Source organism: Macrotis lagotis, chromosome 1, assembly GCF_037893015.1.
Source record: "Macrotis lagotis isolate mMagLag1 chromosome 1, bilby.v1.9.chrom.fasta, whole genome shotgun sequence".
Taxonomy (NCBI): domain Eukaryota; kingdom Metazoa; phylum Chordata; class Mammalia; order Peramelemorphia; family Peramelidae; genus Macrotis; species Macrotis lagotis.
This window is the reverse complement of record NC_133658.1, coordinates 256893083-256910936: the sequence shown is the minus strand read 5'-3', so window position 1 is coordinate 256910936 and position 17854 is coordinate 256893083. Positions and strand designations below refer to the sequence as shown.

Genomic DNA, 17854 nt, shown 5'->3' with positions numbered 1-17854 from the left:
AATCATGTGAAGTAGGTTCTGCAGGTATTATTATTCCAGTTTTATAGATGAGAAAACTGAGACAAAGAATAATTAAATGGCTTGCCTATCGTCACACAGCTAGTAAATATCAAAAGCAGGATTTTAACCTAGGACTTGCCTGACTCCCAAACCAGCTGACTCTCCACTGTGACATTCTGGTGGTCAACATGAGATATTATATATAAACAGCCATACATGTCAATCTGTGAGGCTCTTAGGAATCACTGTCTGACTCTAACCCCTAAAACATACAGCAAAGGAGAAATACTACTATTGCCCTCTTGGTAATAGGTTTTCCCCTAAAAAATAAAAAAGATTTTCCATAAAACAGGTTAGATCCATGACTTCTCAGGGACCAATTGAAACCAACAACTGTTTGAGGTGTGATCCTGAGTAGGATGCAGAATGAGGCAGTCGAGCAAATGATCACGAATTAAAGTCAGAGGCAGTGACAGAAGCCTGGCACACACTAGACTGAAGGTGAATTACCTGCAGTCCTGGGCGCCTCTGGCTGGCCTTCCTCTCCTAGCAGTCGGCTCACAGCTCATTAGGCCAAATGCCAGGGGTGTGAAGTAATTTAGCAACACTTGTCTTGGCTAAACTCATTTCTTTTCTTGAAGCTTGATCTCTGTTTAAGTAACAAGGGCAAATGATTGTATTTCAAGCCAAGGGGAACAAGGAATGAATGAATGGATGATGTATTGAAATAAGAGGCTTTTCCCTTTTTCTTTGCTAAGGCTCAGAATGTTTCTACACAGTTGCTGCCAAACAATGTCATTGAAAGCTATGGAGGGGAAGCACAGCTGACCCCCAGGCCCTCTTTTGTGGGTCAGTATTTTTACCAGCTTCCACACACTGCTGGTATAAGTCACATTAGAGGAAGATTAAAGAAGAGGGACTATCACAGTGGGAGTGGGGAGGGAGAAAAATGAGAACTTTGGGCCTTTCTAGACTTGGAGAACCTGGGCTCAAATCCTGTTTCTGCCACTTATAGCCTGTGTGACCTTAGACAAGTGTCTTTGCCTTTCTGGACCTCAGTTTCCTCATCTCTTAAAAAAATGGACTAGATGATCTCAAAGGTCACTTCTAGTTCTAAAGTTATGATTGAATTTGGAGATTTCTAATCCTCATTATATTCATTGGAAAGGATAGCAACTATGAGCAATGAATCCATTTTGCTTATGACCAGGGAGTGGCAAACTAACTTGCAGCTTGTGTAGAAACAGTCATGGACCCAACCCCAGAGCTACCTGGTATGTTGTGCTCATTGGTCCTGTGCCAGGACTCCATTTTTGAAAAATTCATGGACAAGTATTATTTTCTTCACCTTTAACACCTGGCCCTCTCTAAAAACAAAACAAAACCCAAACACAGGAAACAAGTGAAGCACCAATAGAGGTTATAAAGTCCGAGGATATAGAAGCATCCTTACAAACAATAGAGCTGAATGAAGAAGAAGCTGTAAGTCCTGAGCCTGCCCCAGTCAAGCTCATCCCAGAAGAAAACAAACCAAGGAAAACAAGCCTGAGGCTGTTTCTCAGACAACTGGTAAGCAATTAGCTCTGGCTAAGATGAGACTGAGCCTATTTTCATCATTCAAATGTGGGGAATGGCCAAAAGAGATTAATTGCTATGATCCCTTTGTTTAATGAGTCTAGAATAGAAAAATAGTCCCTGTCCTCAAAAAGCTTACATTCTATTAAGGGGACAATGTGCATTTATTTAAAGACATATAGTTCAGGGGTGGCTAGGTGGTGCAGTGGATAAAGCACCGGCCTTGGAGTCAGGAGTACCTGGGTTCAAATCCGGTCTCAGACACTTAATAATTACCTAGCTGTGTGGCCTTGGGCAAGCCACTTAAACCCACTTGCCTTGCAAAATAAATAAATAAATAAATAAAAGCATATAGTTCGGTTTAGATGGGGCTGTGGGTAGCGCACCTAACCTGAGCTCAAATCTGGCCTCATACACTTAACTATGAATAAATAATATATTGGATATGAATGAAGAGGTGAATACATTTATTACCTTCTCTGCAAGGGCCTAAAATTACAAAACTCAAACCAAAAGTAAATCAGTCTGGATCAGAAATAAAAACTGAGTCTGCATGGTAAATGTAAAAGAACCTTTCATATAATTATAATTTAACATTAAATTAATATCATACTTTATTCTATTTTTTCTGAAATTTTTGAAAATGCAGTCATTTCTTTACATTGGTTCATCTTGTTAAGGAATCAGCATTTATTTATGACAAAGCACTATTATGTGCCAGATATTGGGTTTGACATCAAAGATACCATAATAGTCCCTGTCCTCAAAAAGCTTCCTTTCTATTAAGGGAACAATATGTATTTACATAAAAACGCACAGAGTAAATGCAAAATAATGAGTTGACAAGGCACATGCCAGTGAGAGTTAAGTAGTGTCAGTAATGACTGTTCTGGGAAAACTAACAGGAATCATTTTCTTTCATTGTTGAATTCTTATGCTCTTTATCCCGGAATGTTTCAGTCTGTGATGGTTAGCTCAGATGTGAAAACTTGCTGTTCATTGTTAGAAATTTCCTGTGTGGTTTGAGACTGAGGAATTTGGGTCAGGGTTAAGGATTTACAAGTTGAAAACATCCTTTGCCCTGCTTCCTGCAACACCAAATCACAGAATCCAGAGTTGGAAGGGACCTCAGAGGTCATCAAGACCAACCTATAATTGTCCAAGAATTCCCTTCTACACTCCCCTCAAAAAGTCTTTATCCAAACTCTATATTCAAAGGTCTCTAGTGAGGGGTGGACTCACACACTCCACTTTGGATTGGGCTAATAATTAAGAAGTTTTCCTTGATATTGACTCAAAATAGGTCTCTGAAAGTTCCATCCTCTGACTTGTGGCCAAAAAGAAAAAGAAAATATTTACTACTTCTTCCAAATGACAGCCTTTCAAATACTTGAAGACAGCTATCATTTTCTTACTGAGTCTTCTTTTCTTAAGTTTAAACAGTAAGAGTTTATTATTTTTAGATGTGAAAGCTAAAGTTATGTTAAGTTCAATTTTAGCATGGAAAGGTTGTTGGACTTAGAATTTGAATGAAATTTGAACAAATTTTGGAAATTCAGATTAGAACTTGGGCTCAAATTCCAGGTCTGACACATTGTAATTTTAAGCCCATGGAGAAGTCATTGAGAGGTCCAATGAAGCAGAGGCAAGAATATTTATTGGATATGGAGACAGAAAACTCTGGGTTTAAACTCTGCAATAGATTTTATAGCCAATCACTTCACCTCTCTCAGACTCATTTTCCTCATCTTTGCAATGAAGGCAATAATGATGGGGGAGGGGGAAAAGTAACCAGCTAAAATTTGGACAGGGAGGGGGCAGCTAAGTGTAGTGGATAGAGCACCAGCCCTGGAGTCAGGAGGACCTGAGTTCAAATGCAGCCTCAGATACTTAATAATTGCCTAGCTGTGTGGCCTTGGCAAGTCACTTAACCCCAGTGCCTTAAAATAAAATAAGAATTTTTTAAAAAAGATTTAGACAGGGCTTGAAAGAATTCATACAAAAGATCAACCCTGACCCAGAAGAAATTTTAGGGACAAAAAAAGATTTGTTTAAGTATTGCTGTGATTAGCAGAAGCTAAGGAAGAAGAAGAAGAGTAAAAGGATTTGGAAGCTGCTGATCTCCTAAGGAGGATTAGTATCAATAACATGTCACCATTAAAGGATGAGCAATAAGGAAAGGTATAGGAGCATGAGAGGTTACATGGGGAATCATGCTTTGTAAGAGTGGGCTAGTTTCACTGGAAGAAGCAATTCAACTGAGTAGAGAGTGAACTTTTAAGGAGGATATAGGGAAACATGGACTTAGGAGGGAGAACAGGTAGTTCCGAGAGCAGAGATGAGATAATGAGGGATATGATGATGGGGGTAGCAGCACAAAGACTTAATCCTTTCTGACTAGGGCAGGGATATTGTTTTGTTGATAGGGTTTCAGGGAAGGGTAAGGTACTTTGACCTCATCTCAATAACCTGAACAATGGAATGGGGGAAGGGGTAGATACATGGTCAGTATAGAAAGAACAGATTAACTATAAAACATATTTCTCTGTCTAATATTTTCCTCTACTTCAATAATATCACAGTAATCCTCTTGTGATGATTAGATATATAACATATGTAAAGAACTTTAAAACTATTAAAGGGTTATATAAATGTGTTACTATCAAAAGCTCTATTTCTCAGCTTCTTGCTCTACAAAGTGGGGCTAATAATAAATGCATTTGATACAGGCAGACCCAGCAAGCTGTGGCAATAGTTCAGCCTAAGGTGATGATGTAACTTAAGGCAGTCAGAGGTTAACTGACTTAAACAGGGTCACCCAGCAAGCATCTGAGGTTACATTTGAACTCAGGTCTTCTGGACTACAAATGTCTACCCAGCACTCTATCCTACCTAGCTGCTAATTTTTAATACTCTTGCTAATGTGCTCTCAATAAAGAAGGGTTAATTTTGTTTCTTTCAAATGGATTGTTTTGTTTTTTCAAATTTGCTGGATTTCTCAGCCCCATTTGGAAATGGAAAAGTTAATCTTAATTATTATTGAATTTCAATTGTAAACTCCTGAAGATCAAGGACTAAGTCTTGCTTTTAGAAAAGAGAATCACTCCAAATAATTCCAATTGACTTGTAAGCTCAAGATGAACTTCCCTTATTTTTGAATCTCTGTTAGATGATTGGCAAAGGGACCTGGGATAAAGTTAGTATTGGTAATGCTAATATTTGTAATATTGTTTCTATGGAAAGAATGTGTTCTAAGTTCCAAACAACTTATGCATCAATAAGCTTTTAGAGCATAACTTATTTATGAGTTGGAATTATCTATATAGGGGTCATACTATCGATCTGGTTAGAAGGAATCTCTTTGGTCATGAATGCCACCCTCTCATACTGTACAAAAACAGAGACTAGTAAAAGTCAAGATCACATAGGAAATTGGCAACAGGGGTAGATTTGAATGCAGGACCTAGGACTTTAAAGTTAGAACAAGAAATAACCTTAGAGGTTACTTTACATATTATTTTCCCCCTCTCCCCACTAGATTGTGGGGTTCTCATGGAACCACTTCCTTTTTGCCTTTCTCTTTTCAGTCACCTACCACATAGTAGACACTTAATATATGTTTATTATTCTATTTAATATTCTATGCATACAGTGGAAGAAGGAGGTGAGGACCCAAAGATGGTGGTGTCTAAAGTGTAATTAGAAGTCTAGAATGGGGGTGGCTAGGTGGCATAGTGGATAAAGCACTGGCCTTGGAGTCAGGAGTACCTGGGTTCAAATCCAGTCTCAGACACTTAATAATACCTAGCTGTGTGGCCTTGGGCAAGCCACTTAACCCCATTTGCCTTGCAAAAACCTTAAAAAAAAGAATAAGAAGAAGAAGTCTAGAATAGGAATAATTTGGGATCAGAGGTATAAGATTGATAAAGCTAAAAAGGTCTTTGGAAAGTCTTAGTCCTTATGATTGGAGGGAAGGTACTAGTAACAGGAAATATCTGGAAACTCCTTTTGTAAAAGGTATTGTTTAAGCCAAGTCTTGAAGCAAGCTAGAAATTCTTGGAGGTTGAGGCAAGGAGGTATTACATTCCAGGCATGAAAACAGGAGAGGGAGTTCCATTTTTAAGGAAGATGTTAGCCAAAAACAATATCACAAGTCCATGAGACATTGCATGGCAACTAGATTTTTTTACAAGAGAAATAAAATGCATATGAAACCCTAAGCATAGAATTCACAATTCATAAACTTACATATTTAAAACTAGACAAAGATAGGAGGAAAAATATAAGTCTACACCTAAATGGGACTGCAAGGGAGGAGAAATAACAAATAATTAAGATGGCAAAAGCAACATTCTTTTCCCTTGGAAACAGCTAGATTATGAAGCTAAAATGATCTGTTTAACCTACCAGGGTATTAAAGACTACTGAAATAGTGCAAGTAAAAGATGATGAGCATTTGAACAAGGGTGGTAGCCATGTGAGTAGAAATGTTGTGGAGAAAGAAACTAAAGGGGGAGGCTAGGTGGCGTAGCTGATAAAGCACTGGCCCTGGAGTCAGGAGTACCTGGGTTCAAATCTGGTCTCAGACACTTAATAATTACCTAGCTGTGTGGCCTTGGGCAAGCCACTTAACCCCATTTACCTTGCAAAAACCTTAAAAAAAAAATTAAAGGTCTGGCAACAGGTTAGATATGTGGGGAGAGTTAAAAGGAGGAGAAGAGGAAGGTGGCATAGAGCTTTCAAGAGGGGCAGCTAGGTGGTGCAGCAGATAGAGCACTGGCCCTGGAATCAGGAGTACCTGAGTTCAAATCCAACCTCAGGCACTTAATAATTACTTAGCTGTGTGGCCTTGGGCAAGCCACTTAACCCCATTTGCCTTGCAAAAAAAAAACTAATTAAAAAAAAGAATGACTAGAAAGTCATTCCATTGGCAAAAAAAGGGAATTTGGTAGAGGGGTGGATTTAGGGGGAAAGGCAATTTATTTTGGACATGTTGAGTTTGAGCTCAGAAGAAAGATAGAAGAATTTACATATATATACATATATATATGTATATGTATATATATATATATATATATATATATATATATAGAGAGAGAGAGAGAGAGAGAGAGAGAGAGAGAGAGAGATGGATAGATGGACTGACAGGCAGACAGATCTCCCATTCATCATCTCTACTAAATTTTGAAGACTTTAAATTGAGAGAAATTAGAGATCTCTAATGGAGCTGCTAAAATCTCAAACTAGGACAATAAGAGATGTTTTACCACTTCCTAAATAGATCAAGGAAAGATCTTTAAATAGATTTTTAAGAGATAAGAATACTTACAAAATAGACAAGCATCTAAACTTTGCCAAATTTAATAAATTTGACTAAGTATACAAACTATCATTATATCTTACAACACTACTATAACCAAAATGGCAGATGTTACTAAAATAAATAGCAATCAGGTTATTGGATAATAATGAAACTCTATGAAACTTGCTTGCTAGCTACTTTGGTTATAAGCAAAAATCAGCTCTTTCCCCTAAGAGAAAGATAAATAACATCTTGCTATGACTCTTTTATGGCTGAATAATTGAATGTTTTAAACTGGTTTGATATTTTGGACAAGAATATGATTAGAAACTGGTTTGGGGAAAAGCATCAATGCCAAGTATTTCATTTTTGTGATACTTAATTTCTCCCTCTCATTTTCTTAGTGTTTCTAGCTTCTAAACTTCTATTCTTCCAGTTGTACACAACTCGTTCTTGTATGAAATCTATTCCTGATAGGGTAATAATTACATGAATTGCTTTAAGTGGATTTTTTTTTCATGGATTTTGATACGTAATTGAGAATAAAGGACAATAAAGTCCAGATTGGGGAGGGCCTTGAATGCCAGACTAAGGAGATTGAACTTTACTGAGCAAGTGTTAGAGAGACCTAATGAGCAATTTGAGCAAGAAGTGGATTGAGAAGATTTGTGCTTAAAAGAGATTAATCTGCAGTGAGGTGAAGGATGAACTGGGACTGGTATTTGGGGATTGGGAAAGAAAAAGTGTGTATTTGGAAAGATTCATTAGCAGCCACGTTATAATTCAAACAGATAATAAGGGTTTACATGAGAGTTGTGGCAGTGAGAGTGAAAAAGAGGGACCAGATTTGCTAGGTATTGTGAAGATAAAAACATTAAGATGGAGCTGGGGTTGTAACACTATCAATGTACCATGATTTATTATATGTCATATGCCACAATAATCTCTTTTTGTTAGAACCTCATTTTATATCAGTCATTCTCTCAGTCTTAGATAAAGATTTTCATTGGATATGAAATTTAATTTTGGAGAAATATTTTAAAAATTAATTGAAGAGTAGTCCTAAAACACAAAGGGCATGTTGATTCCAAGGAAGCTACCCAAACTGTGGCAGATTAACATGGAGGTTATACCTGACAAAAAATAGCATTATCTCTTCCCAATCTTTTTGAACATTTGTATGCAGCTGGAACTAGTTAATGTCACAAGTTTTCATCCACTATTTATCAAACCCTGTACAAAGAATATACTTTTTTAAGATGTTCTACCTTAAGTCAACTTAAGAATCTTGAGAAAGACTGTTTGAAGGGAAATGAATGGACTGTATAAAAGGTTGTAGAAAATTTTTCAGAACAAATTGGTTTCCAAGACCAAGTCAATGACCCATTTATTGAACCCAGTCTCTTTTTTCTAGTAACATTTGCATTCATTTAAAAGAATATGATCTCACCACTAACTTTAGACATTTTCAACTGGAATGTTAAACATCTGAATATTGCCTATAGAGGATAACAGGATTTAATTCCACAGAGTATTAGAGATAGGAATGAAAGAAATGTAAAAATGATCTCATTATTACCCAGCACTTGAAACAACTTATTAGTTTAAATCCTACAATTAAATACAGATTGACCAAATTTCCCTCAAGCTTTTGTTTGAACCTTTCCACTTCTATAAATAAAAAAATAAATAATTGATTTGATCTCCAAATAAATTAATATGAATTAGACATTTTGGAAGTGGTTAGTATTTTTAACTAGTAGCCCTAATAATTGGGGAAAACAATTTGAAGAGTAAGAAATAGTTATTTGGCATGTTTCTTTATGTCCTTGAAACTACTTCTCCTGACCTGTTTCCAATAAAAGGATGATGATAAAAGAAAGTAATCGTAGGCCTAGTATTATTACGTAAATGATTTCCAGTTCCACTCTCTCTTCTGAACTCCAGATCCACATCCCAGATTTAGTATATGATACCTACATTGGGATGTCCTATGGAGGCCTCAGATTCACACAACCCAAACTAAGCTTTATTAACTTCCCCCCTAAACACACCTTCTAATTAACCCAAAAGAGACACTGTGAGGAATGGCATTCAAGGCCTTCAACAATCTGGAACTATCTCATTATTATGGTTCCTAATTGGGAAACAAAATCCATTTAAAACACCTCAGGTAATTATTAACTTATCAGGACTATCAGAACTGAGAGCAACGTGTGTCTGAGTACAACCATTTATGTGTCTGAATTATTGCCTGGTTGCTTACTGAACCTCAAATGTTTCTCTCTCTCTCTCTCTCTCTCTCTCCTCCTGCCCTCCAACCACAAGTTGAATCTCTAGTCTATCCTTCACCTCACTGCAGACTGCAGATTAATCTCCCTTAGGCATAGATCTGCTCATACCATTTCTCACTCAGACTCCTGGGCCAGGTCTCTGTTAACTTGATAAGATTAACCTATGTTCTCAATCATTGCGTTATCTTTGATTCATTCATCTTTCTGCTCTCTTATATCCAATCAGTAACCAAGTCTAGGCTTTCCAAGTCCATATCATTTCTCACTATTACTCCTTCCTCTCTATTCCCATTTCTTCCTTACCTCTAATTTCCCTTCATCTGGGCTATTGCAATTGCTTTCTAAACAGGTCTTTGCCATGTTTTCTTGCCACTCCTCTACTTCATTTCAAACCTTTGTCAAAATAATCTTTCTCAGACCTAGGTTTGAAAATGTCATTCTTTTATCCAAATTTATTCAATGACTAACTCTTATCCACTGAACAAAACCAAAACTCCTTTGCCTGGCAATAAAGTTGTTCTATGATCTGGCACTACCTTATATTTCTGGCTTTATCTCATTTTACTCCATATTGCAATTAAACTGGACAATTTGTCTAACTCTAAGAATGCATTTGGGTAGCTAGAAGGTATAGTGAATAGAGCACCAGTTCTAGAGTTAGGAGAACCTGAGTTCAAATTTGACCTCAGATACTTAATAGCTTTGTGACCCTGAACAAGTCATTTATCTCAGTTTCCTCATCTGTACAATGAACTGGAGAAGGAAATGGCAAACCATTCCATCATCTTTGTCCAGAAAACCTCAAAAGTGGTTTGACTCTTTGACTTCTGTGCCTTTGGCCTCTATGCCATCAATATTCTGTCTCCCTTTTTGCCTGCTGAATTCCTTTAAACCTAAGACTTTAAACCTAAAATTAGATGCCATTTCCTGGAACTTCTAAGATTTCTTCCAAACTCAAAATATAACATTCTTTGCCCATTCCTTGATCCCTTGATTCATCAAACCTCACATTGTTTTGCATTTCTCTGATGCACTTATAAAATGCTGTGTATATTATGTAATTGTTGTCATTTGTCCTATCCTAAAACTAGACTATAGAACTTTGTCTTACTCAAACTTAATACCTCCTCCATTTTCTAGTACTGAGATTTGCACAGTGTCTGATAAATGTTGAAGGATAAATGAATGATTGAGGCATCTTAACTCGATCTTACATGCAGTCATCAGTTTACCTTTGCATCTATTGATATTTAAATGGATGGTAGAGGGGACTAAGAAAAAAATGAGTGAAGCTCCTTGTATTTTTCTATTTGACCAATAATTGAGATTTCTTTTTTAAGTAAGAAAGCTCTTTTGCAGTTAGTTCATGTCTACTTTTCTCTAAACTAGCCTAGTCAAGATCTGTGAATGGTCAATATCAGTGAATCCTCAATTTAAATGATTCCCTGAGATTATATGAAACATAAAACATACAGGAAAGATTAAAGCTCAAACCATTGAGTTTTTAATTGATACCAAAATAAAAGCACTAAACAGAAATGACATTTACAACTCTCTTTAAGGGAAAGAATATTATTTTCTACCAAGGGAAAACTGGCTTCTTTACAACTACTGAAATTAGTAATTTTGCTGCTAATAAATTCATGTTGATTTTTTTCATAGTGAGGCAGTGGATCAGGGCTCAAAAACAGAAAGACCTGGGTTCAAATCCTGCCTTTGACATATCCTGGATAACAAAAACAACAATATTCCTAATCATAACTACTAGAATTTATAAAACCTTTGAGATTAGCAATGCTTTACAAATATTTTCTCATTTATTCTCTCAACAACCCTGGGAGGTAGATATTATTAACTCCATTTTTTTACAGATGAAGAAACTAAGGCAGACAATTATTAAGTGATTTGCTCAGGGTCAAACAGATAGTGAGTGTCTAAAGTCATATTTGAACTCAGGTCTTCTTAACTTCAGGTCCAGGTGTCAGATAAGCATCTAGCCTCTCAATAATCAAATATAAATTACAATATCAGTTCATAGGCATTTATTGTTTACATTGTGCCAAGCACTACAGTAAATGCTCAGAATGAAAAGAAAGGCAAAATACAAAATCTGAAAGAGCCCATAGTCAAATGAAGGAGACAACATGTAAACAACTGTATAGATAAGACATGCACAGTGTAATTGGGAGATGGTAGCAGAGGAAGGGACCATGAAAGACCTCCTGAGGATGGTGACAACAGAGTTGAGTCTAGAAGGAAGTCAGGGAAGATGCTGACCTGCAGTGATAAAAAGGAGTTTCCTCCTGGCAACTGGTAGAGGGAGTTTCCGTGATTGGAAATTCCCTTTCCCAAAGAAAAGACAGGTTTAATTCCAATCTCCTTCAGAGGGCATTCATATTTCCCAAATGGCTTCATTTATGATAATGTGGAATAATATTCTAAACAGGACTTGGGAATGTTTTTGAAAGTGGAGGAGTCTAAGGTAAGACATAGACTAGAAGTTAAATAAAAGCATGAAGTATGAAAATCATGGGATGTATCAACAAAATGGAGACAACTATATTTTGTAGGTCAGTAATAAAAAGGGTCAACTGTATTTCCAAACTCAAAAAAAAATCTGTGCCAGTGAGGAATAGTTCAAAATATACCTTAATTAAATAGTCCTTTTTTTACTCTTCAAATCAGTGTCTATTTTTCAGAGGATAGACAATCTTGATTATAGAGGAAAAAACAGACAGATAATACATGAATCAACAAGCTCACAAGATGAATCTCAGAGACATTCACACACCTACCTGTAGATCAATCATAGTTGATCATATCTTTTGATCTCCATCACTCAAAAATTATTTATCAAGGGACTATCTGGTTTCCTATAAAAAAATCTTTTAAAACACTCTATGGGGGGTGCTGCTTTGAAGTGTATTCTTTTCAAGGGACATTTTTGGTTAAGAGCATGGTTGTCCTTCATATCTATTAACATCCCTTACAGCTGATGATGGATATATTGTAGGAACAGGAAAGGATTTAGAGCCAAAAGGAATCTTAGAGATCATCTAGCTATCCATCATTTTAGTTAAGTCCTTATTATTAATGGATTCTTCCAAACTCATAAGAGGGCAGCCCAGGCAATGAACAGAGAATATAGTTCTTGCCTCCAGTTCTTTTTTATCCTCACTTCATCTTCCATTGGAACAAGAATTGACACCTGTACATTGTTCCTCACCACTCTGAAATAAAAGAAAATTAATCACTGGAGCATTCATTTGTTGTCAAAAAGATCTCCATATAGAGACTTCTATGTAAATATTCTAAGTTATTGACGTTCTGTATAGCTAGTTCAAAAGTATATGCTCTCTAAAAATAAAAAATACAAAAAACAAACAAAAAAAACCAAAGTATATGCTTTCTTACAAACTTCTAAGGCATTTAATCTAAAACCTCTCCTGAAAAGTAGATTATCAGGGCAGCTAGGTGACGCAGTGGATAGAGCACCGGCCCTGGAGTCAGGAGTACCTGAGTTCAAATCTGACCTCAGACACGTAATAATTACCTAGCTGTGTGGCCTTGGGCAAGTCACTTAACCCTATTGCCTTGCAAAAAAAACTTATAAAAAAAGAATATAGTTTGTGAAGAGAAATGATATGAAATAAGTCTGGAAAGATATAGTAGTGCTAAATATAGAGCTTAAATGTCAGGCAAAGGTAATTATTTTACACCAGAGGGAATGGGAAGCCACTCATAGTCCTTGAACATATATGGTCAGATTTGGTGAAGGGAGATACTGAAAACAGGAAAATCAATTTGGATGCTATAATAGCCTTTTGGAAGGTGATTAGAAAATAGGAGACAGAAGTGATATTATAGCAGTAAAATGAACAAGACTACTAAAAAAAAACAGCATAAAGTTAATGACCACAGATCAGCATCATCATGCTCGTGCTCAAAAAACAGTTTATCTTTATTCATTCCTATTGCTTGTCAAAAAAACTGAGAGACACTTCAGTGGTAGGACTCAATACAAATATATATGTTTATTACATGTTGTGTACAGAAAGGGCTAGACTAGAGAAATTATTCAAGCTAGGGATACAATGACATGAATATCAGTACATCTCATGAATAATACAAGTTTTCCCCTGGCTTTTATTTTCTCGCAGTTCAAAAACAAAGGAAAATAGATCTAAGATACTAGATATTCCCTTCCTAGACAAAAAGGTCAATAACTATTTGTTGTTTTAGTCAATGAGAGGTGTTGCAGAATTCACCAGTTCAGAAGAAGTCAATGGGAAAGACCCTGATGGTCAAGTAAGTAATCTGCTTTGGTGTGGGTTCAGGTGAAGATAATTTTCAAACAAATGAACTATGGTGGTGGGTTTAGGTCAAGATTATTTTCAATCATCAGGGCAACTAGACAGTACAATGGATAGAACAATGGCCTTGGAGTCAGGAGAAGGGAATTCAAATCCAGCCTCAGACACTTGCTGCTTCCTAGCTGTGTGACTTGGACCAAGTCAACTAACCCTAATTGCCTCACTTTCAGGGCTATCTCCAGTTGTCCTGATTCATCTCTGGCCACTGGACCCAGATGGCTCTGGAAGAGAAAAATGAGGTTGTTGACTTAGCACAGCACCCCCCTCCCCAACTCAAATCTAATTCATGTCCTTGTCATGGCATCACATCCCCTGATCATGAGACCATTGTCATGGGTCTTCTTCAAAAATGAAGGACAAACATCATTTTCAATCACTGTTTTCAAATTCAGTTCACAAAATCTTGGCCATATAAACTGTAAGGTTTTAGATCAAACCAGGGATTCTTATGTTTGAGTTCTGTACATTTGATTCTTCTTTTAAAAATATTCCATTAGCTCTATTTCAATATAATTGATATCCTTTGCAATCTTATGTTTTCTATTTTATGGTTTTTAAATACATTCTGAGAGGGACCCCAGACTGTCAAAGGGGCCCATCAAACAAAAAGGTCAAGAATTCCTGATCTAGTCCTATCTCCTCTTGTCTACAAACAATAAAACTAGACAAAGACTAAGGGACTTGACCAAGATCATACCAGGAGGAGATAGCAGATTCCATAATCTAATCCAAGCCTCTTGACTCCAAATCCCAGTGTTCTTCCCAGGTACTATCCTGGTATCTCCCACAGACAATTGTTTGCTGAATTGTCTATGTATTTAATAAGACATTATCTAAAATAAACAAGTGTTAAAAGCAGGAAAAATAAGAAAAGTAAATAACAGTATGTTTTGATTTGTATTTAGATTCCATCAAATCTTTTTTCTGGAGGTGTGTAGCATTTTTTAATCATAGGTCTTTCCAAATTATCTTGGATCTCTGTTTTACTGGGAATAGATAAGTTATTCACAGTTGATCATCCTTACATAATTGCTGATGCTTGTGTGCAAAGTTATCCTGACTGCTCACTTTGCTTAGCATTGTTTTGTGCAAAGTTTTTCTGAAACCATCCAGTTCATCATTTTGTATAGCACAATCATATTCCATCACAACCATAAATCACAATTTGTTCAGCCATTCCTTAATTGAGAATTTATAATCTAATAAGGGAGAACAAAATAACCCTTAGGAAACAATGACTAGAAGACTGTAAGAGCTAGAAAAAAGACTAAGTGTAGAAAAAGATTCACATAGTCAAAAGGAATGAGAAAAGTAAGTGCTTTGGTAGATAATAGAGAGCAGCATAAATCAAAAATAATTTTCTTTGAGTGCCCCTAGATATGATTTTCAATTTCTAATTAGATGAGGTGCTGTGCCTAATCAGGAAGATCTGTTTTCAAATCCTGCCTCAGTCTAGATCTAAAACTGTCTGTCAGGTTCCTCATCTATAAAATGGGGCTAATTATAACACCTCTTTTACAAATTTGCTATGATGGTCAAATGAGGTATTTGTAAAACCCTTAGCACAGCACCTATGTATTCCCTGCCCCCTAATATGTCATTGTTTTTGTTCAGTTGTTTCAGTTGTGTCTGACCCTTCATTACCCAGTTTTGGGTTTTTCTTGGTAAAAGATACTGGAATGGTTTGCTATTTCCTTCTCCAGTTCATTTTACAAGTGAGGAAATTGAGGCAAATAGAGGTAAGTGACTTGCCCAGGGTCACATACTAATAAGATTCTGAGGCAAAATTTGAACTCAGGTGCTATATTCTAATTTCCCCTTCTTCCTCTAAAATAAATTAAATTTAATATATCTATATTATATTTCATTTCCCCTAATATAAGTTAAATTAAGTAACTTTAAAATTTTTACTCATTGTATAATTTTTTCAGAATTCATCATAATTTGGAGAAAAAACTATCTTTTATACAGTCTATAAAAAACTTGCTAAACAAATTATGAGCATAAATATAATCTCAAGGAGAAGATTTTCAGGTATAAGAAAAAAATTACTTTCAGAACATTTCAAAAGCATTATTTGCATTCAATTCCTAAGTTAACAAAATCATTTCTAAATAATTAAGAAATCACTTTCAGAGTAGAATCACAAAATTTCAAAGTTGGAAGAGACCTCCAGAGGTCATTCATTCCCACCTCTCTCAGGAAAAAAAAAAAGGCAGTTCTTTAAGACTTTTAACAAGTGGTTCTCCAACCTTTGCTTAAGGACTTCTACTTGGGGAAATGGTAGATAAGAGTTCTGGGTCTAGAATGAGGAAGTCCTGAATTCAAATTCAGCCTCAAATACTCTCTGTCTGCCTCAGTTTCTTCATTTGTAAAATCATGATAATAGCAGCAGCTTATCTCCCACAGTTGATGTGAAGATTAAATGAGATAATATTTGTAAAGTGTTTAACACAGTGTCCAGAAAAAATTAAGTATTAATAATTGCTTGTCTCTTTCCTAAGGCAGCCCATTCCACTAGTGGATGACTTATTGTTAGAAAATTTGACTTCGCATCAAGCTGAAATTTGCCCCATCACAGCTTCCCCTTGTTGCTTTAAATCTTCCCTCCGTGATCAGGAACAAGTTCAATATTTCTTCTACAAATCCTTGCAGATGGCTATCATGCCCTGCCCCTGGCCCAATCTTCTCTTCTCCAGGTTAAACATCCCAAGTTCCCTAGTAATGTCATAGAATTTTAATGAATTACATTTGCATAGACTAGTTCCTGTCACTTCAGTCTTCTCACTGAATGTAATGAGAATCAACTCTCTCCTCCCCATTTGCAATCTAGTCTCTTCTCATGCCTGAAGAATTACAAAGGAAATCAATTATATTGAAATAAAGATGTAAATTTTTTTTTGCCAACTAAATTCACCAACCCCTGTCAGGTCTAGAGCCTCCACTCTACTGGAACTTCCAAGTCAGTTTGTTCAGCAACATGGTACTTCTCATGTACATTATGGATAATTCTTGAACCTAAACTAGCTGCCTACTCTCTGGAGTACCAGGTCTGGAGTCAGGAACACTCAGTCAGGAAGACTCATCTTTCTGAGTTCAAATATGACCTCAGATACTTACCAGTTGTGTGACCCTGGCCAAGTCATTTAATCCTGTTTGCCTCTTTCCTCATCTGTAAAATGAGTTAGAGAAAGAAATGGCAAATCACTCCAGTATCTTTGCCAAGAAAACTCCAAATGGAGTCACAAAGAGTTGACTGGACTGAAAGGACTGTATAATATTTTCTCTTCCACAGGCCAACTTAGGTTGAGGAAGATAATTAATTAAATTAATTTGCACACCAAAGTTGTTTCCATCCTTAAATAACTAAGTAAACACCTTTTAAAATCTCACATCAGGGATTTAAGTTATTTTAGAAAATTATCACTACTAGTCTAAGGGTCAGTAGAAATTTGCTGATTAAACTGATGGAAAAGAACATAAACTTCAGTAATCCTGAACAAAGTGAGAGAATTCAGGATGCATGTAATTATTTTACAGGAAGACAGACATTTTGGTTCTCTTCCTGTTTCTTGTCCTTTCAAAGGTTAAATGACTAGTAAAATGCCTCTGCTTGTATAATGAAATAATGTCAAACTCAAAGTTGACTGACTGATTACTTTATTTTGTAAAAAATAAAAATAACAAAACAAGAATTTTAGAATTAGATGTGTCAGTACTCTATAACAAAATTTCATTCTTTCTATCCCATGATGTTTTGAAATTAGAATATTTGAGATTCCTGAGTTTGCAAACCTTAAATCATTCTATAAATGTCAGTAATTATTATTATTTTGTATGGAACATGACATAATACTTCTTTTAGTGGAATGAGTATGGTTACCTGCCACTGATTTTCTTTAGGCCAGGTAATAAATTAATCAATTATTGTCTCAAGTGCTCCTCATATGAAATGGGGGCATAATTATGCCCATTAGGTAGCTAAATAGCAAGCAGGGAAAATCATCTAAGATCACAGATTTAAAGCTAGAAAAGACTGAGAGATTATCTGGTCCAACTCTACTTCAAAGAAAAGCTATCTCAGGGAGGTAAACTAACTTGCCCAATTTCAAACCCAGAATTAATTTCTGAGGTCAAAAGTAGTAGTTGTTTCCATTATGTTACAATGGAACCCACTATCTTAAAAACATTCAGGCAAGTCACTCAAAAGGTGAGTTCCCCAGGAAAGTCATTCTAGATAGCTATTTAGCTAGCTTTACCATGAAGGTATCAGAGAAGATAGAATTTGAATCATAATATCCTAAAGTAAG

General features: G+C 36.1%; 1 protein-coding gene across 7 annotated transcripts in view; it reads left to right on the top strand.

Moving 5' to 3' along the window:
* The window catches only part of BCAS1 (brain enriched myelin associated protein 1), a 141278-nt gene that overhangs the window by 106266 nt on the left and 17158 nt on the right, over positions 1 to 17854 (top strand). For 2 of the 7 annotated variants that reach the window (XM_074210276.1, XM_074210279.1), the window contains 2 exons: positions 1396 to 1569; positions 13414 to 13479. The exons of 2 other annotated variants lie outside the window; for them this stretch is intronic. In XM_074210276.1, coding sequence (XP_074066377.1) covers positions 1396 to 1569; positions 13414 to 13479 — 240 coding nt within the window. The remainder of the gene's footprint in view (positions 1 to 1395; positions 1570 to 13413; positions 13480 to 17854) is intronic. 3 more of the 7 variants (XM_074210280.1, XM_074210281.1, XM_074210277.1) reach the window with 2 other exon arrangements.